A 26,954-nucleotide genomic window follows, 5' to 3' on the forward strand; every position below is an offset into this window, starting at 1 on the left:
GACACAGTGGCTGCAACAATGGGCTCAAGCATAGCAACAACTGTGAGGATGGCGCAGGACCGGGCAATGTTTCATTCTGTTGTGCCTAGGGTCGGTATGAGTTGAAACTAACTCAATGGCACCTAACAACAACAACAACCCATTGCTGTTGAGTCGATTCCGATTCATAGCAACCCCATGTGTCCGAGTAGAACTGCTCCACAGGGTTTTCAAGGCTGTGACCTTTTGAAGCAGATTGCCAGGCCTGTCTTCCAAGGTGCCTCTATTAGTGGGTTCAAACTGCCAACATTTTGGCCAGTAGTGAAGTGCTTAGCTGTTTGGGCTACCCAGGGACTCCTTTATTGAGCCTTACTATGTGCCCAACACTGTTCTACTGCAGCGCTGCCAGGGTCAACAAAACTGTCTCTGCTGTCCAGGGGTTACATGCAAGACAAACAATACAGCAAATAGACAATGATGCATAGGAATCAGCATTGCTAACAGGCACCCTCAAGAGATTCTGATGCAGGTAGACCCAGAGCCACACATTGAGAAACACTGCTTGAGAAATGGAAATTTTAGACTGGTAGGTATTTGAATAATTGTGTAAAATGCTAGCCAAGTACTTATTTTCAAATGACCCCTGGTTTTGAGCCAACGTGGCTCTACGGCAGCGAGCAGAAGGAGATGCAGATGTGCCTGCCTGCCCGTATGCTGCAGGGCGAGAGCACTGGTCGACAACAGTAGGCTCCTTTGAGAACTGGAAGCTGTCTGGCCAGGCCTGGCTTTCCAGGACCAGCATCTCTTGGCGCGTAGGAGGCATCCTCCATGTCTGGCCTGAAAGTATTTCTATAGCAATAGCATATATCTCTAATAATTCCTCATCCAGTTTTTAAGCTCACAATTAAGGAGTGAGTGATGCTTTGTAATGCTCCTCTCTGTTAATTGTTGGTGTTTAAGACTGCTACTAAAGTGAGGACTGTTGAATCTGACTGCTGCTTTTGATGCGGCTGTTTGGCACTGAAACTCCTGATCAGCAATAGCCTTTAAAAACTCATATGATGCTATGTTGTTGTTGTGAGTGCCTGCAAGTGGATGCCAACTCATAGTGATCCCATAGGAAGAGTAGAACTGCCCCATAGGGTTTCAAAGGTTGTAATCTTTACGGAAGCAGACTGCCACATCTTTCTCCCACAGAGCAGCTGGTGGATTTGAACTGCTGACCTTTCAGTTAGCAGCCAAATGCTTTAACCACGGTATCACCAGGGCTCCTATATGATGCTACAGTGGCCAACAACTCCATTAAGTTGCCTGGGCAAAAATCCCACAAAGCCATGCAGAACTGCCGGAAGGAAAGAGGTTCTCTTTGTAGAAAGAAGGAAAAAGACACCATGGACCTTGGGCCCAGATTCGTAGCTATATTCCTATGACACTCAGGCATAACAGCCATTGTGGGGATGGCGCAGGACCGGGCAGTGTTTTGCTCCGTTGTGCATAGGGTTGCTGAGTCGGAGCCAACTCGATGGCACCTAACAACAACAACCATTACTGTTAATAGCAACACCACCAGCAGCAATAATGAATCACCAGTTTTAGAAGCAGTAACTGCTCTATGCTTTACTACATGATTCCTGCTCTTCCCTCCCATCCCATAAGAGTTACTATTGTTCTTACTTTGTAGATAAGAAAACTGAAACTTGGAGGCGCCTCAGTTGAACGTGGTTAAAAGCCTGGAATGCAGAGACAGAATAGCTGCTTTCCTGCACTAGCTGTGCACACTTGAAGAATTAAGTTCCTCCTTTTACTCATTTTTAAAATGATAATAATAGTACCTGCTTCGCAAAGTTTACATGAGGATTAAATGAGGTAGTTGGTATAACATACTAAGAATAAAAATTTGCCCAGCATATGGTAACCATTCAGTGCATGCTTTTTTTTTTTTTTTTTTGAAAAAAAAGACCAGTTGGCACCAAGTCAATTCTGGCTCATGACGACCCCATGTGTTTCAGAGTAGAACTGTGCTCCATAGGGTTTTCAAGATTATGACCTTTTGGAAGCAGATTGTCAGGCCTTTCTTCTGACGTGCCTCTGGGTGGGTTCTAATCATCACCATTTTGGTTAGCAGTGGAGCATGTAACCATTTACACCACCCAGGGACTCCCAGTACATGTTAGATACTCTTATTGTTGTTATTAGCTGTGTTGTTGCCTTAGTTGCCATCAAGTCAATTCCAGCTCATGGTGACCCAATGTGTGTAGAGTAGGATGGCTCCAAAGAGCTTTCAAGGCTGTGACCTTTCAGAAGCAGATTGCCAGGCCTGTCTTCTGAGGTGCCTCTGAGTGGGTTTGACCAGCCAGGCTTTCAGACAGTAAAAACCAAACCTGTTGCCATTGAGTCAATTCCAAATCATGGCAACCATACAGGACAAAGTAGAAAGGCCCCAAAGGGTTTCCAAGGGGCGCCTGGTAGATTTGAACAGCTGACCTTTGGTTAGCAGCTGTAGCTCTTAACCACTACACCACCAGGGTTTCCTTTTAACTAGTAATGCTTTATGATTTGTGCCACCCAGGGACTCCTAACTGCAGTATTACGTGATTTGTAGGATGTCACACAGCTGGTAGAGGGCAGAGTCAAATTTCAAACCTAGAGCTGTGTGACATCAGAATTCAGGCTCTTAGCACTGTACAACAAATGCCTTCCTGAAGCATTTATGGGGCTTAAACAAAGTGCCTACTACTCTGACTTAACAAGGAGTTTTCCAGGTTGAGTTCTAAAATTGTAATGATACATGTGATATTTTCACTATGGTTTTCAGGAAACTCCCTGAACTGAGTAGTTCCTTGACCCCAATTTTTTTTTTTTTTTTTTTGCTATTAGCACTGGCTATTAAAATAAGAAAAACATCTAACCTCCTCTGTCTTGGGATGATATTGTTTTTCCTAGTATAACACCCGAATGCTACAGGATTAACAGAAACTTGCTAGTTTTGGTATGCTTGACTAGTAGTGCTGAACAAAATTATGTCTCTAACATAGACTGCAATATAAAGATAGCAAGGGAGTTCATGGACTCAAGTGAATTTTCAAATTGCCCAGATACTATATGATGACTTGAGAAATTACACAGACTGACTTGGGGAAAAAATTGTCAAAGGAACTGCAGAGCAGCAGTAAAAACTACCAAAGAGATTCCCCTGGGGAATAAGAGTTCTGTGTGTCGTCACTGCTGCTGCAAATGTGGATAACCTTCCTTAGGAAAGGCCCCTAAGAAAATCTAACAAAAGTCAAAACAGATAATTTAGGAATTATCTGCATTACATAACCTCTTGGAAGCTCTTGAGCACCAGAAGAAAGCAAATAATAAAAATTAGAGCAGAATTAAATGAAATAGAGAATAGAAAAACAACTGCAAGAGTTAACGAGACCAAAAGCTGGTTCTTTGAAAAGATCAACAAAATCAATAAACCACTGGTGAAAGTGACAGAAGAAAAATAGCAGAGAAAGCAAATAGCCCAAATAAGAAATGAGATGGGTGATATCACAACAGACTCAACCAAAATTAAAAGAATCATAACAGAATACTATGAAAAATTGTACTACAACAAATTTGAAAACCTAGAGGAAATGGACAAATTTCTAGAAACATACTACCTACCTAAACTAACACAAATGAAGGTAGAACTAAATAAACCTATAACAAAAGAAGAGTTTGAAAAGGTAATTAACCCCCCCGCCGCCGCCCCCCCCCCCCCCACAAAAGCCCTGGCCTTGACAGCTTCACTGGAGAACTCTACCAGACTTTCAGAGGAGAGTTAACACCACTACTACTAAAGGTATTTCAGAGCATAGAAAAGTGTGGAACATTCCCAAACTCATTCTATGAAGCCAGCATATCCCTGATACCAAACCCAGGTAAAGACACCACAAAAAAGAAAACTGCAGACCAATATCCCTCATGAACTTAGACACAAAAATCCTCAACAAGACTGGAACACTTATACACTGCTGGTGGGAATGTAAAATGGTACAACCACTTTGGAAATTGATTTGGCACTTCCTTCAAAAGCTAGAAATAGAACTACCATAGGATCCAGCAATCCCACTCCTTGGGATATATCCTAGAGAAATAAGAGCATTTACACCAACAGATAATGCACACCCACATGTTCACTGCAGCACTGTTTACAATAGCAAAAAGATGGAAGCAACCAAGGTGCCTATCTACAGATGAATGGGTAAATAAATTATGGTATATTCACACAACGGAATACTACGCATCCATAAAGAACAATGATGAATCTGTGAAACATTTCATAACATGGAGGAATCTGGAAGGCATTAGGGTGAGTGAAATTAGTCAGTTGCAAAAGGACAAATATTGTATAAGACTACTATTATAAGAACTCAAGGAATAGTTTAAACAGAGAAGAAAATATTCTTTGATGGTTAAGAGAGAGGGGAGGGAGGGAGGGAGAGGGGTATTCGCTAATTAGATAGTAGACAACTGTTTCAGGTGAAGGGAAAGATAACACACAATATAGGAGAGGTCAGCACAATTGGACTAAACCAAAAGCAAAGAAGTTTCCTGAATAAACTGAATGCTTCGAAGGCCAGAGTAGCAGGGGTGGGGATTTGGGGACCATAGTTTCAGGGAACATCTAGGTCAACTGGATAAAATCTATTAAGAAAACATTCTGCATCCCACTTTGGTGAGTAGCGTCTGGGGTCTTAAATGCTAGCAAGCGGCCAACTAAAATGCATCAATTGGTCTCAATTCACCTGGAGCAAAGGAGAATGAAAAACACCAAATACACAAGGTAATTATGAGCCCAAGAGACAGAAAACCAAAAAAAAAAAAACCAAACCCGTTGCCATTGAGTCGATTCCGACTCATAGGGACCCTATAGGACAGAGTAGAACTGTCCCACGGAGTTTCAAGGAGCACCTGGTGGATTCAAACTGTCGACCTTTTGGCTAGCAGCTGTAGCACTTAACCTCTATGCCACCAGGGTTTCCAAGAGACAGAAAGGGCCACATAAATCAGAGACTACATCAGTCTGAGACCAGAAGAACTAGAAGGTGCCCAGCTACAACCGATGACTGCCCTAACAGGGAACACAATAGAGAATCCCTGAGGTAGCAGGAAAGCAGTGGAATGCAGACCTCAAATTCTCATAAAAAGACCAGACTTAATGGTCTGATTGAAACTAGAAGGACCCTGGAGGTCATGGTCTCTTTCTGTTAGCCCATGACAGGAACCATTACCAAAACCAACTCTTCAAACAGGGATTGGACTGGACTATAAGGTAGAAAATGATACTGATGAGGAGTGAGCTTTCTGGTTCAAGCAGACATATGAGACTATGTGGGCTGCCCCTATCTGGAGGGAAGATGAGAAGGCACAGGGGGACAGAAGCTGGCTGAATGGATGTGGGAATAAAAGGTACAGAGAAGGAGAGTGGGGTCTCATTAGGGGGAGAGAAACGAGTAGTATATAGCAAGGGGTATATAAGGTTTTGTATAAAGATTTGTAAACTTTCACTTAAGGCACAATAAAAATTGAAAAAAAGAAAATGCTCTGCATTCCACTCTGGTGAGTGGTGTCTGGAGCCTTAAAAGCTTGTGAGCGGCCAGCTAAGATGCATCAATTGGTCCCAACCCACTTGAAGCAAAGGTGAATGAAGAACACCAGAGGCACAAGGAAAATATTAGCCCAAGAGACAAAACAGACACATAAACCACAGACTCCATCAGCCTGAGACCAGAACTAGATGGTGCCTGGCTATCACCGATGAATTCCCTGACAGGGAACATAACAGGTCCCTGACCAAGGAGGAGGAAAACGCGGGGCAGAACTCAAAGTTACATAAAAAGACCAGACCTAATGATCCCACTGAGACTGGAGGAGCCCCCAAAGCCATGGCTCCCAGATGCTTTGTTAACCCAAAATTAAAACCATTCCCAAAGCCCACTCTTCAGACGAAGATTAGGCTGGACTATAAAACATAAAATAATACTCGTGAAGAGCAGGCTTCTTAGTTAAAGCAGGTAACCCAGTGCCATCGAGTCAATTCCAAATGGGTAGCTCCTGTCTGGAGGCAGGATGAGAAGGCAGGAAGCGACAGGAGCTGGTTGGATGAATGTGGGAAACCTGGAGTGGAAAGGGGGGAGTGTGCTGTCACATTATAGGGATTGCAACTAGTGTCATGTAACAATATGTGTGTAAATGTTTGTATGAGATATTAACTTGAGCTGGAAACTTTCACCTAAAGCACAAAATTTTTTTTTTTAAAAAAGGAAATTAATAAAAAAAAAAAAAAAACCCTCAACAAAATTCTAGTCAACAGAATTCAATAACTTATCAAAATAATAATTCACCATGACCAAGTGGGATTCATACCAGGTATGCAGGAATGATTGAACATTAGAAAATCAATATAATCCATCACATAAATAAAACAAAAGACAAGAACCACATGATCTTGTCAATTGATGTAGAAAAGCCATTTGACAAAGTCCAACACCCATTCATGACAAAAACTGGCAGCAAAATAGGAATAGAAGGAAAATTTCTCAACATAAAAAAGGGCATTTTTACAAAGCCAACAGCCAACATCATCCTAAATGGAGAGTCTGAAAGCATTCCCCGTGAAAACGGGAACCAGACGAGGATGCCCCTTATCACCGCTCTTATTCAACATTGTGTTGGAGGTCCTAGCCAGAGCAATTAGGCTAGAAAAAGAAATAAAGGGCATCCAGGTTGGTAAGGAAGAAGTAAAAGTATCTCTATTTACAGATGACATGATCCTATACACAGAAAACCCTAAGGAATCCTGCAGAAAACTACTGAAACTAATAGAAGAGTTCAGCAGATATGAGGATACAAGATAAATATACAAAAATCAGTTGGATTCCTCTACACCAACAAAAAGAACTTCGAAGAGGAAATCACCACATCAATACCATTTACAATAGACCACAAGAAGATAGAACACTTGGGAATAAATCTAACCAGAGACGTAAAAAACCTATACAAAGAAAACTACAAGATACTACTGCAAGAAACCAAAAGAGACTTACATAAGTGGAAAAACATACCTTGCTCGTAGATAGGAAGACTCAACATTGTGAAAATGTCTATTCTACCCAACGCAATCTATAGATACAATGCAATCCCGATCCACATTCCAATGGCATTTTTTAATGAGATGGAGAAACAAATCACCAACTTCATATGGAAAGGGAAGAGGCCCCGAATAAGAAAAGCATTACTGAAAAAGAAGAACAAAGTGGGAGGCTTCACACTACCTAATTTTAGAACCTATTATACCGCCACGTAGTCAAAACAGCCTGGTACTGGTACAACAGATACATAGACCAATGGAACAGAATTGAGAATACAGATGTAAATTCATCCACATATGAGCAGCTGATATTTGACAAAGGCCCAAAGTCCATTAAATGGGGAAAAGACAGCCTTTTTAACAAGTGGTGCTGGCGTAACTGGATCTGCATCTGCAAAGCAATGAAACAAGACCCATACCTCACACCATGCAGAAAAACTAACTCAAAATAGATCAAAGACCTAAATATAAAATCTAAAACAATAAAGATCATTTAAGAAAAAATAGGGGTAATGCTAGGAGCCCTAATACATGGCATAAAGAGAATACAAAACATTACTAACAATGCACAAACACCAGAAGAGAAACTAGGTAACCGGGAGCTCCTAAAAATCAAATACTTAGGCTCATCAAAAGACTTCACCAAGAGAGTAAAAACACAACATACAGACTGGGAGAAAGTTTTTGGCAATGACAAATCTGATCGGAGTCTCATCTCTAAAATCTACAAGATACTGCAAAACCTCAACAACAAAAAGATAAATAACCCAATTAAAAAATGGGCAAAGGATATGCACAGGCACTTCACCAAAGAAGATGTTCAGGTAGCTACCAGATACATGAGGAAATGCTCACGATCATTAGCCATCAGAGAAATGCAAATTAAAACTACAATGAGATACAATCTCACCCCAACAAGGATGGCATCAATCCAAAAAACACAAAATAACCAATGTTGGAGAGGTTGTGGAAAGACTGGAACACTTACACACTGCTGGTGGAAATGTAAAATGGTACAACCACTTAGGAAATCAATTTGGCGCTTCCTTAAGAAACTAGAAATAGAACTACCATACGATCCAGCAATCCCACTCCTTGGAATATATTCTGGAGAAATAAGAGCCCTCACATGAATAGATATATGCACACCCATGTTCACGGCAGCACTGCTCACAATAGCAAAAACATGGAAACAACCTAGGTGTCTATCAATAGATGAGTGGATAAACAAATTATGGTATATTCACGCAACGGAATACTACGAAACAATAAAGAACAACGATGAATCTGCAAAACACCTCATAACATGGAGGAATCTGGAAGGCATTATGCTGAGTGAAATTAGTTGCAAAAGGACAAATATTGTATGAGAACAGTATTATAAGAACTCAAGAAAAGGTTTAAACACAGAAGAAAACATTCTTTGGTGGTTACTAGGGTGGGGAGGGAGGGAGAGGGGTATTCACCAACTAGATATTAGACAAGAATTATCTTAGGTGAAGGGAAGGACAACACACAATACAGGGGAAGTCAGCATAACTGGACTAATCCAAAAGTTAATAAGTTTCCTGAATACAACCAAACACTTCGAGGGACAGAGTAGCAGGGGTGGGGGTCTGGGGACCATGGTTTCAGGGACATTCAGGTCAGCTGGCGTAACAAAGTTCATTAAGAAAATGTTCTGCATCCCATTTTGGTGAGTGGCATCTTGGGTCCTAAAAGCTAGCAAGGGGCCATCTAAGATGCATTACTTGTTCCCAACCCACCTGGAGCAAAAGAGAATGAAGACCACCAAAGACACAAGTAAAATGTGAGCCCAAGAGACAGAAAGGGCCACATAAACCAGAGTTCTCATCAGCCTGAGACCAGAAGAACTAGATTGTGTCTGGCTACCACCAATGACTGCCCTGACATGGAACACAATAGAGAGTCCCTGACAGAGCAGGAGAAAAGTGGGGTGCAGAACTCAAATTCTAGTAAAAAGACCAGACTTAATGGTCTGACTGAGACCAGGGGGACCCCAGAAGACATGGCCCCCGGACTCTCTGTTAACCCAGAACTAAAACCATTCCCAAAGCCAATTCTTCAGACAAAGATTAGACTGGACTGTAAGACATAAAATGATACTTGTGAAGAGTGTACTTCTTAGCTCAAGTAAATACATGAGACTAAATGGGTAGCTCCTGTCCAGAGGCAAGATGAGAAGGCAGAAAGGGGGAGGAGCTGGTCGAATGGATGCAAGAAATACAGGGTGGAAAGGAGGAGTGTGCTGTCACATTATAGGGCGAGCAATTAGGGCCACATAACATGTGTATAAATTTTTGTATGAGAAACTAACTTGAACTGTATACTTTCACTTAAAGCACAATAAAGTAAAATAAATAAATAAAAATAAAGAAGTCTGCCACCAAACTTCCTATTAAACAAAAAATAAATATTCTTTAAAAAATATATAAGGAGAAGAAAAATACAATCTTTACCAAACAACATAAAAAGATTTTGATAAATGGACATCATATACTTTCATGAGAAGACTCAGCATTGCAAATAGGTACATATAATTAACCTCTAAATTTAATATAATTCCAATAGGATTCCCAGTGGGGATTACAGAGAAATGGGAAACTGGGAAATTAATTTTAAAGTATAAATGGATGAAAAATATTAGTAAGAATAAAAAAATAAAAAAAAAAAAAGACTGGGTGTAGGACAGATTTTTCTGTACCAGGTAATAGACAATGGAATACATTATGAAGCTATAGTGATTAAAAAGTATGCCAATTGAGCCAAATAGGAAAATCAGTGGAACAAAACTAAAGGACAAGAAACAGGCCCAATATGAATTTAGTATATACAGATCAGTGATTAAAATACATATATATATATATATATTTTTTTTACCTCAGATGCTATCGAAACAACACTGGGCAACAAAATAAAGTTGATTACCTGCTAACAGGGCCCTGGTGGCATAGTGGTTCAGCATTTGGCTGCTAACCAAAGGTTGGCAGTTCAAATCCACCAGCTGCTCCTTGGAAACCCTATGCAACTGTTCTACTTTGTCCTGTAGGGTTACTATGAGTCAGAATCAACTTAATGGCAACAGGTTTGGATTTGTTTGTTTGTTTGTGACCTCCCAAACATTTTGGAAAACATCTGCAATAACCAAAAAAACCAAACCAAACCCAGTGCCGTCGAGTCAATTCTGACTCATAGCAACCCTACAGGATAGAGTAGAACTGCCCCATAGAGTTTACATCTGCAATACACATGATAAAAGAGGGTTCTATTTTCTTTTTGAACTATAAAAACTGATAAATGTAAAAAGCTTTTCTTGAGGGCAACATGCCAGCAAGTATCATAACTCTTAGGCTAGGTACAGCTTTGGCTCAGAAATTCTACTTCTAGCAAGTAATCCTAAGAAAATAACACACGGATGGATGCAAATATTTACCCACAATGATGTTTACATGAGCATTTTTTAAATAGTGAAAACTTAAAGCAACTTAAATGTCTAACAATAGGATATTTGTTAAATAATATAACTAAATGGAACACTAAGTAGTGTTTAAAAAGAATATTGGATAATTTCTAGTGACATGAAAGTAATATTTTGTTATCTTTAGTTTTTATTTTGTTAAGAAAAAAATTTCTGATCAATATGTATGTCTGAATAGTTCCTTTTATGGTAACAGATATATAAATATATTTGGAACTCTATATACCAAAGTATTATGAAAGATCATCTCTATGTCTTTTTTTCCCCCCTACGGTAAACATTATCTTATTTTTCAAAAAGAGGCTGTGTGTAAGTAGTGAACACTGGGAGTTCTAGGTCCAAGCCCTGACTCTACCACTGACCAGCCATATGACCTTGGACATGCCACCCGCTCTCCCAGGGTGACTAGTCAAATGAGTCAGGGAAAATGTGCCATACTGTTTAGAATTGTTGTGAATGTGGAAACAATGCACAAAGCTAGGTCAGCACCAGGTAGATGTGAGGGAATATATTCTTTTGTGGGATTAATTAAATGAATTTATTAGATTAGTTATATAAAGTACTTAGAACTGTGTCTGGCACATAGTAAACAATTATTAAGTTTATCTATATGTACCCGTTGCCATCAAGTTGATTCCAGCTCATAGGGACCCTATAGGAGAGAGTAGAACTGCCCCATAGGGTTTCTAAGGAAGAGGTGGTGGATCAAACTACCAGCCTCTTAGTTAGCACCCAAGCTCTTAACTACTGTACCACCAGGGCTCCCATTAAGTGTTAGCTATTATTATTTCTTATAACCCTTTGTATACAGGACATAAGGAAGCACACACACACCACTAGCATCACTGGGCCCTCTGTATCTAAGCCCATGGGAGCTATGACAGTCAGGGGGCTTGCCACAGCTCTGCTTGATCATAACAGATTCAGTGTCTCTGTGAAGTCTCTCCAGTTACAGTGTGTGCAACAGCCCCCCAATGACCTGAAAGAGTGAATTAGTACCTCCAACCACTTCCAAGCACTGGTTATAGTTCAGCTAATTTAATAGAAGAGTATAATGACCCTAGATTATTTGTACTTTCAATTATTTAAACTGCTTGTACAATAAAATGTGGTACTTAACTAGCACAGGGAAATCTAACCTGTCATTTATATAGCTACAGTGATTTTTTTAAAATCAAAAATGTATACAAAAGCACTAGTGGTTAATTTTTATTGCGCTTTAAGTGAAAGTTTACAAATCAAGTCAGTCTCTCACCCAAAAACCCATATACACCTTGCTACACACTCCCAATTGCTCTCCCCCTAATGAGACAGCCTGCTCCCTCCCTCTACTCTCTCTTTTCGTGTCCATTTCGCCAGCTTCCAACCCCCTCCACCCTCTCATCTCCCCTCCAGGCAGGAGATGCCAACACCAGCGGTTAATTTTTGTAGTGTAGAAAGCATTAATGGGAATAGCATTCATCTTGGGTTACACAGGAGCTAGGAGAGTCAGTAACTATTTTAGTTCTGTGCCAAGCAGGTATCACGTATCTTGGTCAGATTTCTTTTCTGCAAGGTTTACAGCAATTTAGTAGTAATTTAGCTAATATAAAGGAAACTTGGAAGAGAAGGGATGGAGAAAGGAAGAGAGTGGGGGAGAAAATTGATTCCTAATAGAAAAAGAAAGGGTTGGATGAATCCTTGAGTCCATACAGATAATAAAGAGAAAAGAGGGGGGGGGGGGGGGAAAGGTAAGAAGGGAAAGCTCTTCCTTATAGTAGAATGAAAAAAAAAAAGGAACTAATAAATGTAGAAGGACGGATGGAGTAAGAAAATCACTATTTTGCACCATCATTCCCAGTACCCCAGGTGCCGTTAAGTCAGCTCTGACTCATGGCGACCCCGTGTGTGTCTGAGTAGAACTGTGTTCCATAGTGTTTTCAGTGGCTGAATTTTGTGAATTAGATTGCCAGGCATTTCTTCCAAGGAACCTTTGGGTAGACTCAAACCTCCAACCTTTTTGTTAGTAGGCAAGTGTGTTAATTCAGGCAAGAATCATCAATGGATGCTAAACTGGTGGGTGAATGTTTCAGGTAGAACAGGATACAGGTAGCCCCCAATTTACGATGGGGTTCCATTCCAACGACTATGTTTAAGTCGGTTCTGACGTATAGCGAATATCTCTTTTTTTTTTAGTGTTCATTATTATTGCCTTTTATTATCAGCATCTTTATAAATCCCATCTTTATTTGTCTTTGCGGGTTGGAAACATTACATATAAGCTTACAGATATATTTTAATATATATATATAAAAACCCATACCTAAAAAATACACAAATCAGAAAAAAAAAAAAAAGAACGGTTGTTAAGTGTGGTTCGATGTAACGGGAATACTACCTGTGTTTATATAGTCTCACACTGTTCCCTGCAAGATACTTATTAGTTACAAAGGAGGAAAAAGTCATTTTACGGAGGAGAAAGCTGGCAGTCACCACCTTAACCAGGTGGTTAAAGTTAACATTATTGATAATGGAACAAACCTCCATGAGATGTACTTCAGACAAACATCACCTGTCTGAAATCCCTGCCCAAAAATGCATCACCTGAATCTAATCATGAGGGCATAGCAGACAAACCCTGAGAAATATTCTAAAATAAATGGTTTATAGTCTTCAAAAACATCAGTGTCATGAAAGATAAAAGGAAGGCTGAGGAAAGGCTCCAGATTAAAGGAGACTAAAGAGACATGGTAGTGCAACCGTTTAAGCAATAGGTTGCTAACCAAAAGGTTGGTGGTTTGAACCCATCGGTGTCTCAGTGGGAGAAAAGACCTGGTCATCTGCTCCTGTAAAGATTACAGCCTAGGAAACCCTATGGGGCAGTTCTACTCCGTTCCCATGGGGCCACTATCATTTGGAATTGACTTGATGACATACAACAACAATAACAACAAAAAGACAAGATGACAAAATGCAATGTGTGATCCTGGGCTGGGAAATAAAGAGTTAGGAAGGACATCATTGGGACAACTGATGAAATTTGAATAGGGTCTGTATATTAGTAGTACTGTATCAGTGTCAAATTTCCTAATTTTGATAATTGTACTATAATTATGCAAGTGAACATCCTTGTTATTAGGAAATACAAGTGAAGTATGAAGAAGGGGTATGACATCTGCAATGAACCCTCAAATCACTCATAAAAAAAATAAACACACATCTGTGCACACACACACATGCATACACCTATGGAGACAAATAGAATGGTAAAGAAAATATGTCAGAATGTTAACTTTTAGTGAATCTGGGTATAGGGTATATGGAAGTTCTTGTTACTATTTTTGCAATTTTTCTTTAAGTTTGAAATCATTTTAAAAGTACAATGTGAAAAAAAAGTTGGAAATTAATGTCTAAGAACCATTCCAAGAGTTTCTTGTTGAAATCCATTAGCAGCTTGTCAACGCAGCATCAGCCCTGAGCTTGCCCCCTCCCCTCCTCGCCAGGCCTCCCAACACCTTTCCTCCTACTCTTTCATCACTACCGCCTTTGGCCTTTGTCTTTTCCCCCTTGCTTCTTTCCAGTGTTATAACGTGAGATAATTACAGCGTTTTTGTGAGCACCTCAGAGAAAGATCCTATGCAATTTTAACCAAAAGAATAAGGAGCTTGACAAGGGAAATAAAACTTCTGTTGTTTATTTAACCCTTATTTTTCTCATAGAATTTACATCACATGACATGCTTTAAATCCCTCTACTTAAAATAACAAAACCAAAAGCCACCCTGGATTCAACATGACCCTCCAGCTCTGGTCCGACCTCCTCCTCTTCATAGCTTAACGTCCTGGAAAAGCTGACTGTATTTGCTCTTTCCCTTTTCTCATCTTCTATGAAGTCCCTGGTGACGCAAACAATTAAGCGCCAAAAGAGTGACTGTTTGAACCCATCCAGAGGTGCCTCAGAAGACAGGCCTGGCAATCTGCTTCTGAAAAGTCACAGCTTTAAAAACTCTATGGAGCAGTTTTACTCTGCACACACGGGGTCACCAGGAGTCAGAATTGACTCTACGGCAACTAGTGACAACGACTCACTCTTCAACCCCCTGCAGACTGCCTCCTGCCCTAACAACTCATAAGCCACCTCCTTATACGTAAAACCAACGGGCAGTTTTCAGCCCTCCTCTCATCTTGGTAACATCTGATACTGTTGACCACTCCTTCTTCTTGAAACCCTCTCTCCCTTGGGTCTCTCATGACCCCTGTTTCCTAGTTCTCCTCCTATACCTCTGCCTGTGCCTTCTGAGTCTCCTTTGCAAGCTCCTCTTACTCTGCCTGTCCCTGAAATGTGGATATTCCTCAGAGTTCTTTCCTAGGCCCACATCTATATGGCTTCAATTGTATATCTTCTAAGTTCCAGACTCATATTTCCAACCACCTACTTGAAATCTCATGTGGATGTCTCATAAGCTCTTCAAACTCAGTATGTCTAAATCTGCACATTCCACCTGCCTTTCCAACCAGTTCGCTAGCCAGGGGTCCTTATCTTAGAGCTAAGGTACCACATCAACTTAGCTGGCAAGCTAGACACTTGGCATTCATCCTTGACTCCTTGCTCAACCGGCACACCAGTCAATCAATAACTCCTATTAATTCCACCACTCCATCTCTACTGCTCACCTCCGGTCAGCCCACCATTCATCATCGCTAACTCATATTACTAGAACAGCCACCGACTTCCAGTCTTTAACCCGTTATTTCTTCACCCTGTAGTTAAAATGACCTTCTAACACAAAAACTCAAAACCCTTCACTGATGTCCCATTGTCTTCAGTCTAAAGTCCAAACAGCTTAGCATGGCTCATAAGGCCCTTCATGACGAGGACGCTCTCATTCCTTCCCCTAGAACTTGTCAGTTCCTTGAACAAGTCAAGTTCTCTCTCACAACCATGGCTTAGAATGTGCCGTGGCCTCTGCTGGGAACATTCTTTCCTTTCCTCTTCGCCTGACTAACTTCTATCATCCTTCCTCTGGAGGCATGATTAGATGTGTATCAATAGCAACCTATACTTCCCATATCATAGCTCTTACTTTCCTTAAGTGTTATTGCTTGTTTAAGGGTCTGCCTTCTACACTCTAGACTAAGCTTTGTAGGATCTGTGACTATATCTGTCTTGTTTACCACTGTGTTCCCAATCACCGAAAACCAAAAGAAGCATCTCACGGGGTCCCCTCTTCCATATGGGAACTTTGTATTCTTCCAAATTATCATCCACATAAAAGAAATTTTCTCTCCTTCTCCCCTAATGGAACCATTGGGAAACATCTTTTTGCTCAGTGGCTGTTATGAATTAAATTGTGTCCCCCCAAAATATGTGTTGGAATCCTAACCCTTATACCTGTGGATGTAATGTAAGGTAGTGTAATGTAATATAATCACTTTCCACCATGCAATCTAATGGTATGTCAAGGACGCCATACCAGTGTAGGGTGTGTCCTAAACCTAATTGCTTCTGAGTTATAAAAAGAGTAGATTAGATACAGAGACAAGCACATACTGGAAAAGAGATGCCATGTAAGGGTTGTCTACAAGGCAAAGAATACCAAGGAACCAAGAAACACTCAGGGCTACCTACAAGGAAGGAATTTATATGGTTGAGATGCTGAGTTGGACTTTTAACCTCCAGAACTGTGAGAAAATGCATTTCTGTTCTTTAAAAACATCCACTTGTGGTATTTTTGTTACAGCATCAATAAGAAACTAAGTCAGTGGCCTAATCCAATTCTCAAATATCACTCAGTATTGTTTGACAAATATTTATTTTCCATTAGATGTTAACTCAGGTTTTTATTTTCTATCCTTAGACACATCAACACATCATTAATTTGGATCCCACTAATTCAAAATTCTCAATAGCAGACCCAATGATACTTGAGTAAAAAATTCCATAATTTTGTCACTGTGAATATTTATTTTTTTGCTAACAAGAGAACTGTTAAGTTAGATCTTATGAAGTCATGGATTAATTTAGCATGTTTTCCCCTCTTGAAATTTAATAATTTTTACACAGTAGAAAACTATTTTTAGTTATGATATTTCACATTAAAATGGGTACTATGGTGAACTGAGGTTTTCCATTACCTTATTTTACTAATTAGAATATATACAATTAAAATCCTTTTGATTTTTAACTCTGAGAGAACCTACTCCAAACAAATGATGTTTCTCTTTATTCAGAGTCTCTGGGTGGTGCCAACGGTTAACATGCTTAGCTGCAAACCAAAATGCTGGAGGTTCAGGTTCACTCAGAGGTACCTCAGAAGAAAGGACTGGAGACCCATTTATAAAAAACGTCAGCCAGTGAAAACCCTGTGGAGCACAGTCTACTCTGAGATTGCCCTGAGCTGGAACCGGCTGGAGGGCAACGGGTTTGTTTTTGGTATCTTTGTTCGTTTTAACTGAGAACCATGCTTCAAATCCCCTGCAACTGATAATTAAGGGAGAGAATCTCACAGCATCTTCTTCCACCTGTGGCTTTGGGCATACTGCTGGAAAGGCACAGGCGGTTCTCTTTTGCTAGGACATTTACCTCCAAACTTGAGCTTTCTACTAAGGCAAGGTCTGCAGGACAAGATAAAACCTGTCACCCTGGTCACTGATAGGCTGTTGTGCAGAATCCGAAAGACTGACCACATGGAATGAAAGAACCGCTCTCTCAAGCAGTTCCATGTTCATGCCTTTGGAGGCCTGGATGAACCGTGCAAAAATACACTAGGAAAAACAAGTAGGTACCCACCTTATCACCTTAAATGATCCCGAACTGCACGTCGGACTTTCCCAATGACATGATGATAAAAACATAATGGCTGCCATGAATGTTTTAACTGATTCATATGGGAATGGTGACTACAAACAACTGTCCAAGGCCTTCCCCTCGGCCCCTGACCCCAAACACTTCAGGTTCAGTCAAATCCATGAAGACCAGGTTCTCAGTCCTAAACTTATGCTCTATGGATAATCTGAATTACCAATGTAAAATTAAAGACTGCATGTAATACCAACGCTGCTTTAAAAGTTTTTGAACATTCTCTCATACAATACTGTTTAAGGAGAATAATTTGGTGGAAACTTTTGAAAGGCGATTTGGCTTTATGTACCATGTTCCTTAAGAGTGTTCATATAGTTTAAGTTAGTAATTATACTGAGAAATAATCATAGGTGGAGAAGCACTGAACACATAAAGATATTCACTGGAAGATGGAAAGGTTGTTTATAATAGTGATACCAGAAATAGCAACATGTACAATACCAAAAAAAAAAAAAAGCAAAAAACCCCAAACCCATTGCCATCGAGTCAATTCTTACTCACAGTGACCCTACAGAGTAGAACTGCCCCACAGGGTTTCCAAGACTATAGTCTTTACGGAAGCAGACTACCATGTCTTTCTCCTGAGGAGGAGCTGGTGGTTTCGAAACTCTGACGTTTCAGTTAGCAGCTGAGCTGTTAACCACTGTACCACCAGGGCTCCTTGACATGTACGACGCCGTTGTTAGGTGCCGTTGAGTCAATTCCGACTCACAGTGACTCTATGTACAACAGAACGAAACACTGCCCACTCCTGTGCCATCCTCACAACTGTTGTTATGCTTGAGCCCACTGTTGCAGTAATTGTGTGAATCCATCTCTTTGGGGGTCTTCTTTTTTTTTGCTGACCTTCTACTTTACCAAGGGGGAGCAATATATTGTTCTTGTCTGTGCTAGGTATTATTTTTAGCATTTTATATTTGTCAACACATTTAATCTTCATAACAACCCTATGAAGCAGATGCCACTACTTTAAACATCTTTAAGATAAAGAAAGGGAGGCACAGAGAGGCATTTGTTCAAACTAGTGCTGGAGCGGAGATGTGACGTCAAGTGGTCCAGCTCCAGAGCCAGAACTCTAACATACGAGGATAAGCTCAACAGAGTCACACAATGGACGTGATGGAGGTAAGTGTGTTCTTAAGTGTTTGAGAGAATGTGGAAATATGTTTATGTTATTGTGTCTAGTTAGAAATACGTAAGAAAAAAAAGAACAAACCCCTTCGTAAGAAAAAGAGATTCAAAAGTTTAGATACCAATGTGTAATTAGTGATGATCTTTGGGTGGTAGAACTATGATCTTTTTTTTAATGTTATTTTCCCTTTTTAAAAGTAAGCATATAGTTTTTTAGATAGTAAAAAATGTAATTTCTTTTACAGTTCTGTGTTTTCTGCTCCCACCCATATTTCCCTCGATTTCCCCCCACCTTGCTTCACTTTGAGGAGCCCTAGTGGCTCAGGGGTTAAAGCACTCGTCTGCTAACAAAAGCTCAGCGGTTCTAACCCCCCAGCCACTCTGCGGGAGAAAGATGTGGCCGTCTGCTTCCATGAAGATTACAGCCTTGGAAGCCCTATAGGGCAGCTCTACTCTGTCCTACACGGTGGCTATGAGGCGGAATTGACTCGACGAAACTGGGTTTGGTTTGGGTTTTGCTTCACTTCACACATCCAGCGCATTTTTTTTCTCCTAGGCCTTGTTTTTTCCCCCTTTTATTTCTTTTAAGGTTCCTGGGTGGTGCAAGCGGTTTGTTTTCAGCTATGGGGCCCTGGTGGCACAGTGGTTAAGGGCTTGGCTGCTAACCAAAAGGTCAGCAGTCTGAATCCACCAGCAGCTCATTGGAAACCCTATGGGGCAGTTCTGCTCTGTCCTACAGGGTCACTATGAGTCGGAATCCCAGTTGACAGCAGCAGAGGTTTAATAATCTAAAGGTTGGCTGTTCGAACACGCTCAGTAATGCCGTAGAAGAAAGGCCTGGCGATCTGCTTCTGTAAAGATTACAGCCAAGAAAACTCTACCGGGCAGCTCTACTCTGTAACCTATGGGGTCATCACGAATCAGAATCAACTGGACAACAAAAGGTTTTCTTTTTCCCTATCCTTTGTTCTCTTTCCTGTTTCCTGTACTGCTTCCTCCTCCCTCCACCCTCCTCATCCCCTAAGCTCAGGAGCAGAAAGAACAAAAGACCCCTAGCTCCCTAATGGACTCTTTCTTCTGTTCCCTCCAAGGAGTGTATGTGAGTATGTGTGTCTGGGGGTTGGGGCGGAGGGGGCAGCAGATAATGGGGATTTTCCAAAAAAAATTTTAAAAATCTTGGATTGTACTCTAGTTTTTCTAAAGGCTTCTAAAATTATTGAAATAAAATTCTTTGGTTTTAAGTTTTCAGGCCATTTGGCCAGACACTGGTTCTAGACCCCACTGGTTTTCCAGCAGCCCCTGCTGCCTACCTGCTTCTCTCTGCCTCCTGTTTGTGAATGGCAGCACCTTTTGTCCCTCTGTCCTGGCAGTGCTGTCAGTGTCCCTTTCCCTGAAACTCTGGTGCTTTTCCTTCTTGCTCTTCCTTCTTTGGGGCCTCCACATCTCTTTTGAACATGCTGCCACCTTCAGACAGTCAGCTGTCCTCAGGCCAGACTTTTGCTTCCAGGAGTGCCTGGCTGCCTGGCACGGTTGACTCATTCCAGGGCTACTTCCACTGCTACAACCTGATTTTCACAGGAGTAGACGCAGCCATGCTGATGCCTTCAGGAATGGAGTCAACGACAACCTCCAACTTTCCAGGTCCCCTCCCAGCCCATTGGGGGTTCAATCCAAGAACACCCGCTAACTAGGCTGCCGAGGAAGACTGACTAGCCAGAAAACCAGGGCCTGTCATGGTGACTTGTCCCTGAATTCCAAACCCCTTACCTATAACAGTTTGGCTATAGATAAAGAAAAAATTTAAAGTCATCTAAAGTTTTATTCCCAGTTAGCAATTTTTTTTTTTTTTTTTTTTTGGCAGTGTTCCCCTCAAATCACAGTTCTTAAGTAACTGATGGTGAGAAATGCTGGTAGCCTTACAAATTTAAGTCAATTCCTTTTAAAAAATGAGTTCACCTCCCTCCAATCCTTTATCATTTCATGTGTGTTCTATTACTAGAGTGTCTCACCTGGCCTACATTAGACCTTCTTAGACACTTTTATTCCTGGAATGTGGCTTCATTCAAGTCCTTCTTGGATAAAAATGCTTTCAAGTTGTCCTTGTTTCCAAACCTTGCAAGCTCAAACAGCAAATTTAGCTTTTTTTTTCCCCAAAAGGAAAACATACAAAGTAATGTGTGTTCATTGCAAACAAACAAAATCAGGCACTATGTAAAGATGCAAACAAGAACGTGGTGGCTGTTCTTAGGTACCGTCTAACGTGGTAGTCCCCTATTATCTCACCACCCAGAGGTAAATTGGTTATTAACCAGGTTGGTTTTTAGAGCTTTCAAGATCCCACAGGTCCACTCCTCAAAGAATTAAACGGAATTACCACAGGACCCAGCAATTCCACTCCTAGGTATATGCCCAAAAGAACTGAAAGCAGGAACACCAACAGAAACCTGTACACCAATGTTCGCTGCAAGCACTTTTCACAATAGCCAAAAGGTGTGTCCATCAGCAGATGGATGCGTAAATGTGTGATCACCCATACAATGGAATATTACCCTGCCATAAAGGGAAATGAAGTTCTGACGCGTGCTAAAGCTTGAATGACTCTTGAAAACATGCTGAGTGAAATAAGTCAGATGCAAAAGGATAAATATGGGATGATCCCACTTAGAAGAAATATCTAGAATAGGTAAATACATAGAGACCAGAGTTGATGAGTGTTTACCAGGGGTGGATGGCAGGGGGAAACAGGGAAGTATTGCTTAAGGAATATGAGTTTCCTTTAAGGGGGATGAAAACATTTGGAAAAGGATAATGGTGATGGTGGCACAACATGGAGAATGTAATTAATGTCAATGAATTGTACACGTAAAAATGGTTGAAGTGGTAAATGTTTTGTTATGTATATTTTACTATGCACACATACATACAAATCCCACATGTCCACCCGTATTTCCCATGGCTGCCTCCCCTAGCCCACCACCTCTGGTCAGTCCCTCGAGCCCCACAGCTTAGTGTTTGTTCCTATTCCTAGGGCTTTGTCTGTGATATTCAATTATGTGTAATTGCTCCATCTTAACCTCCACCCATCCAACTCAACCCTAATTCTGAAAATCCAGCTTAAGCCCCACCTGCCCTGTGAAGCCCCCCAGGTTCTGCCAATATAAAAAAAAAAAAAAATTTTTTTTTTTAATACAGAACGTATAATGTGAGTCACACAATTCAACTATATAACTATCTTCTCTTGATGCTACTGTATCTCTCCCCCACCAACCCCAGACCATACATTGTCAGGGAACTGGGATTATGCCTTACGTTTATCTGGAGCTGAGTGAGGTTCCTAACACACGGTGGACAGTCAGTAAAAGTTAATCGAGTGGCTTCTTTTTTAGTTTAGTGAAAGTTCTCACTTGATTCTTTTAAAGACTGAACCTAGTTTTTAATAGGTTATAGGCCTATCCAAAAACCAAACCCATTGTCATCGAGTTGTTTCTAACTCATGACAACCCCGTGTGTTACAAAGCAGAACTACGCCCCCCAGGGTTTTCTTGGCTATAATGTTAAAGGAACAGATCACCAGGCCTTTCTTCTGTGGTGCTGCTGGGTAAGTTTGTTTAGTAGTTGAGCACAAACTGTTTATGCCACCCACCCGGGGATCTTCTAGACCTGTAGGCCAGTGATAACTTACATGGAGCCCCTGAAAATGTTGTTAAATTCTCTTTCTCAAATAACCATATGTATTTCCAGAGTGCCTGTGTAGTTCAGGTGCCAGTGAAGACAGGGATCTTCCCCAAGAGAGCTCTTTGTCTCTAGTGAAAAGCTGGTGCTTTGCTGGGACATTATTTACTTCCTGCTCACTAAACTGTCCCTCCCCCCCATCAGGTTTACGAAACCCATGAAGCTAACCCATAAACCGGTGACCAAATTGCGCGTTGTTGCCAAAGTGCCCAGGTGATGAATGTCCTTCTGCACCTTCTAGGTGCCGAATATTTTGATTTATTTAAGAACGGTTTGGATTCAGTCCAGGGGTGTGAAAGGCTCCCTGGCACTGAGGACTGACGTCTGAGGGCTGCGAACAAGAGCCCACGTTATAAAGAAACAGCTACCGGCAGCAGCAGGGCTACAAGCCTGCTCGCTGCCTCACGGTTGTCACCTCTTTTCTGACCAGAAGGTATTTGTGTAGAATTTGCAAAGGTCTAATTTTAATCAACAGTTGGGGATTTATGCTCACCTCTCATCACATTTAATCAGAATCACGCTGTCTGTTCCAATCCCCAAGGCTGCAGCTCCCTTCTTAAGCGAAAAATGACTCTGTAAAAAGCACATTTATAATTAGTTGCATATAAAGTCAAGGCCCATTCTCTTGGCTGTTTTGTTTTGTTTTGTTTTCCCTTTTCTCCTTTTATTTAACTGTCACTTGGTTGCTGAGAGAAGGTGGTATCCTTCACTTGGGCTTCTTGGGGGAAGATTACAAGGCACTGGGAACTGTAAAGGAGTCCCTGGGTGGTACAAATGGCTAAGCCTCAGCTACTAACTGAAAAGCGTGGTTCAAATCCACCTGAGGTGCCTCAGAAGAAAGGTCTGGCAAACTACTTCTGAAAAATCACAGCCATTGAAAACCCTATGGAGCCCAGTTCTACTCTGATACACAAGGGGTCACTATGAGCTGGAATTGAGTCAGTGGCAACTGGGTTGGTTTTTAGTTTCTGAGAATTCTAAGTGGACCTGATATGCCAACACTACCCAGTAACTCCAAGCCAATTTTACATCTAAGACACAAGAACACGTTAATGACCTCCAGCAGCTATGTATTGTATGTTTCCCAGGCCTACGTTTTGCTACCAGGAGTTTATACTCAGTTTCTGCCAAGTTCAGTGAAATTGTGCGCACTCAGCTAAGAGGGGAGGTTGGCCCCAAATTTAGCACCTTCATCCCAGAGTTGTTGGAGGGCCTGTTTGTTGCGCAGATTATCCATCAGCAGAGGAGACCCTCCCCAGGGTGGAGGAAAGTTCTGGAAGGAGGAGTCAGTCACTGACAGTGGCAAAATGGCTTGTCTGTGTGCTGAGAGCAGGCCCTGCAGACAAGCCACCAGTGGGAAAGACAGAATTTTGTTTGCGCTTTCGGTTATTGATTCAGGGTAGGATTTTGAATCTCAATGGCTGTAATCATGGTGCAATTTGGAGTGCTGAGAAAGGCTACCCTAAGCCCAGCTGTACTGCATCTGCCTGTCAGCCTCTTACTATTAACTACAGATCATTAAGCTGTCCAACAGGAGAGCCGCTTCCTCCATTTACATCTCCAAAGGGCTGCTGGCTGGGATTTTAAACTCTGATTTCAAAGCGTGCACCCTCAGTTCTACTGCGCCCTTTCAACTCATCTGAATCCTTGAATATGCAAGAAAAGAAATGTCAACACATATTTTGGGGGTTATGAGTCAGAATCGACTCGAGGGCACTGGGGCTGGGATGTCTACTAAACAAGAAGAATTCACATTTATAACAGCAGCAAATAAAGTACACCAGTACATGAGGCACTGAAGAGAGGAGTTTAAAAAGCCTGGTGTAACTTGAAGGAATGCGAAAAGGCTTTTAGTCTCGTTTTACAACGTCGGAAAGACCGAGCGGACAATCGTGCCAAGATATCTGGGAACTAGGAGAGAAAGCTCAGTTGGATTAGGGCTTGAAAGATGCACAACTTCCCCCACCAAGAAAGAAACAAACAAAAATGTGTTCTCCCTTGCCTATTCAGCAGAGCCTGGGCATCCTGGAAAAGAAGGCACTCAGGGGAAAACAGCACTAAGTCTCTGATTGCCGGGAGGGCACAGAGCAGAAGAGCCAGCTGTCCCACTGAGCAAGCACAAGCCGTTCCCATCATGCCCCTCAGTGAATGGGCCCTTAAGTACTAAACTGCAAAATGGCCACCCGGGGATAAGTAAGAGATCTGGTGCACCTGGTCAATGAGAGGACGTATTCTTGTCTGGTCTTTAATGAGGAAGAACGGAGATTCTCAAATGAGGTGCAATTACCCGAGATAATGGATCACTGTACCAAACGCCACAAATGTAAAGAAAAATACATGCCCAGATAGGAAGTTTAAGCATGGGGAACAGAGATTATATGAGGCATGATAAAGAAGATTAGGTACTGAACACTGAGTCTGTTGATATTTTCAGGAAAGGGAGCATAGAAACAGCTAAATGTTATCCACAAATAGCAGGAGACCCATGGAGAGTAAGAGCTTGAGAGAGAGAGAAAAAAAAAAGACGCTACCTAATGAGGAAGAAACTGTGAAGACAGCTTAAATGGTGCTGGTGAGATGCCACGGGGAGGCTCATTTTTAATCCTTGGTACCATGCTTAATAGGACCACTTGTTGATGAACCTGAGAAAGCAGCCTCCAAAGAACAGCCTCCTGGATGCTGAGGAGCCTGGAAACCAGATGTCTAGAAAAAAAACTCAGGGGGTAGTTGTGGTTCAGCGGTAGAAATCTAGCCTTCCACATGAGAGACTCGGGTTCAAATCCTGGCGAAGGTACCTTATGCACAGCCGCCACCCGTCTGTCAGCGGAGGCTTGTGTGTTGCTATGATGCTGAACAGGTTTTGGTGGAGCCTCCAGACTAAGACAGACTTGGAAGAAAGGCCTGGTGATCTACGTCCAAAAATAAGCCAACGAAAGCCCTATGGCTCACAACAGTCTGATCCGCAATGATCAAGGTGACGGCACAGAATCTGGCAGTATCTTGTTCTGCTGTGCATGGGGTTCCTAAGAGTCAGGGGGCTGGCTCAACGGAAGTTAACAGCAACAGAGAAAACTTAGAGGACACTCGGTCATGAGCGGAGGGCATTAGGGACATGTGACATGGGTGGCCCTCGTATCTGAAGTCAGGGGCAGGTAGGTGGGTAGTGGATAGACTGATCTGGGTGACGTCAGCAGGCAAAACTATGAACAAAATTTGGAAGTTTCAAGGATTCAGATTTGTCCCCAAATAATAAAGACTCTTCTAATAATCAGTTGTCCATCAAGAGCATGGCTGAGGAAGGAGCTAATGGGCACCACAGCCCCCTTCTCCACCCTGATTTGGGTGGGGGGAAACAATAGACCCCTGGTAGAATCTAATGCTTACTGCTGACTACTAAATCCTATTTCCATTTAAGGGTTGTTGTCATCTGGTACAACAGTCAACTGAGTGATTCCGACTCGTGGCGACCCCATGTTAAGCTCCAGAGGGTTTTCTGGCTGTAATCTTTATGCAAGCAGATTGCTAGTTCCTCTCTTCGGCGATGCCACTGGGTGGGACTGAACTGCCACCTTTTCCTTACCAGTCGAGTGTGAACTGTGCCATCCAGTTACTTTCTATTTAAGGGTAATAATATACATATATATATATATATATTTTTAAATGAGCCCTGGTGGCACAGTACTTAAGCTTTTGGCTGCTAACCGAAAGGTCAGCCGTTTGAACTCACCAGCCACTCTACAGAAGAAAGATGTGACAGTCTGCTTCCACAGAGATTTACAGCCTTGGACACCCTCTGGAGCAATTCTACTGTCCTATAGTTGGAACTGACTTAATGGCAACAGGTTTAGATACTAAAACCCGTATGATTTTCATTCTGTACTAAATTAAAAAAATCAAGGTTGACGAAGGATCAATTTTTCTGTAATTTAAAAAAAATGTCACAGGCAATCCAGCCACGGGCCATATGATTTGGCTTATATTTAGAACATGTGCAAATAAGTATGGGGTATTATAGTTATTAAATAATTGTGATACAAAAAATAATAAGCAAGACTTCTAGGTTTGGGTGGGACAAGATTATCAGAGTAAGAAGGAATGGAACTGAGACCCCGTGAAGCTGGGGTGAAGGGGGATGAGCTCTCCATTCCGTCTAGCAGGATGGCATGGGGGTGCAGCATCAGTTCCTTATCTCTTTAATGGGACAATAAATCTTATTTCCGTTTAGGGATGGTGGGGGATGAAGGCAAATGATAGAAAACTCTGAGACAAACTATCTCAGTCTCCTGCCATGCCAGTTTCTCTTTGTCTATTAGAATTTAGATAAGCAGTTTGGAATTAATTCTTGGTTTCAATGGCTGCATTAATTTAAAAAAAAAAATTTTTATTTATTTATTTTTTATTAAGCCACCATTAAAACAGTAAAACCAGTTGGTGTCCAGTCAGTTCTGACTCATGGCAACCCCATGTGTGTCAGAGAAGAACTCTATTTCATAGAGTTTGCAGTGGCTGATTTTTTTCAGAAGTAGATCTCCAGGCCTTTCTTCCAAGATGCCTCTGGTTGGATTCAAACTTTCACCCCTTCAGTTAGCAGCCAAGCATGTCAACTATTTATACCACCCAGGGACTACAAGCCATTATTTAAAAAACAAA

At 41.5% G+C, this 26,954-nt stretch overlaps 1 protein-coding gene across 1 annotated transcript in view; it reads right to left on the reverse strand.

The window, feature by feature from the left end:
- Positions 1-26,954, reverse strand: part of GAD2 (glutamate decarboxylase 2) — an 82,811-nt gene that overhangs the window by 35,229 nt on the left and 20,628 nt on the right. Inside the window, exon 8 of the mRNA XM_049885221.1 lies at positions 22,798-22,877. Coding sequence (XP_049741178.1) covers positions 22,798-22,877 — 80 coding nt within the window. The remainder of the gene's footprint in view (positions 1-22,797; positions 22,878-26,954) is intronic.

The sequence above is a fragment of the Elephas maximus genome, chromosome 4 (genome assembly GCF_024166365.1).
Source record: "Elephas maximus indicus isolate mEleMax1 chromosome 4, mEleMax1 primary haplotype, whole genome shotgun sequence".
Lineage (NCBI taxonomy): Eukaryota > Metazoa > Chordata > Mammalia > Proboscidea > Elephantidae > Elephas > Elephas maximus.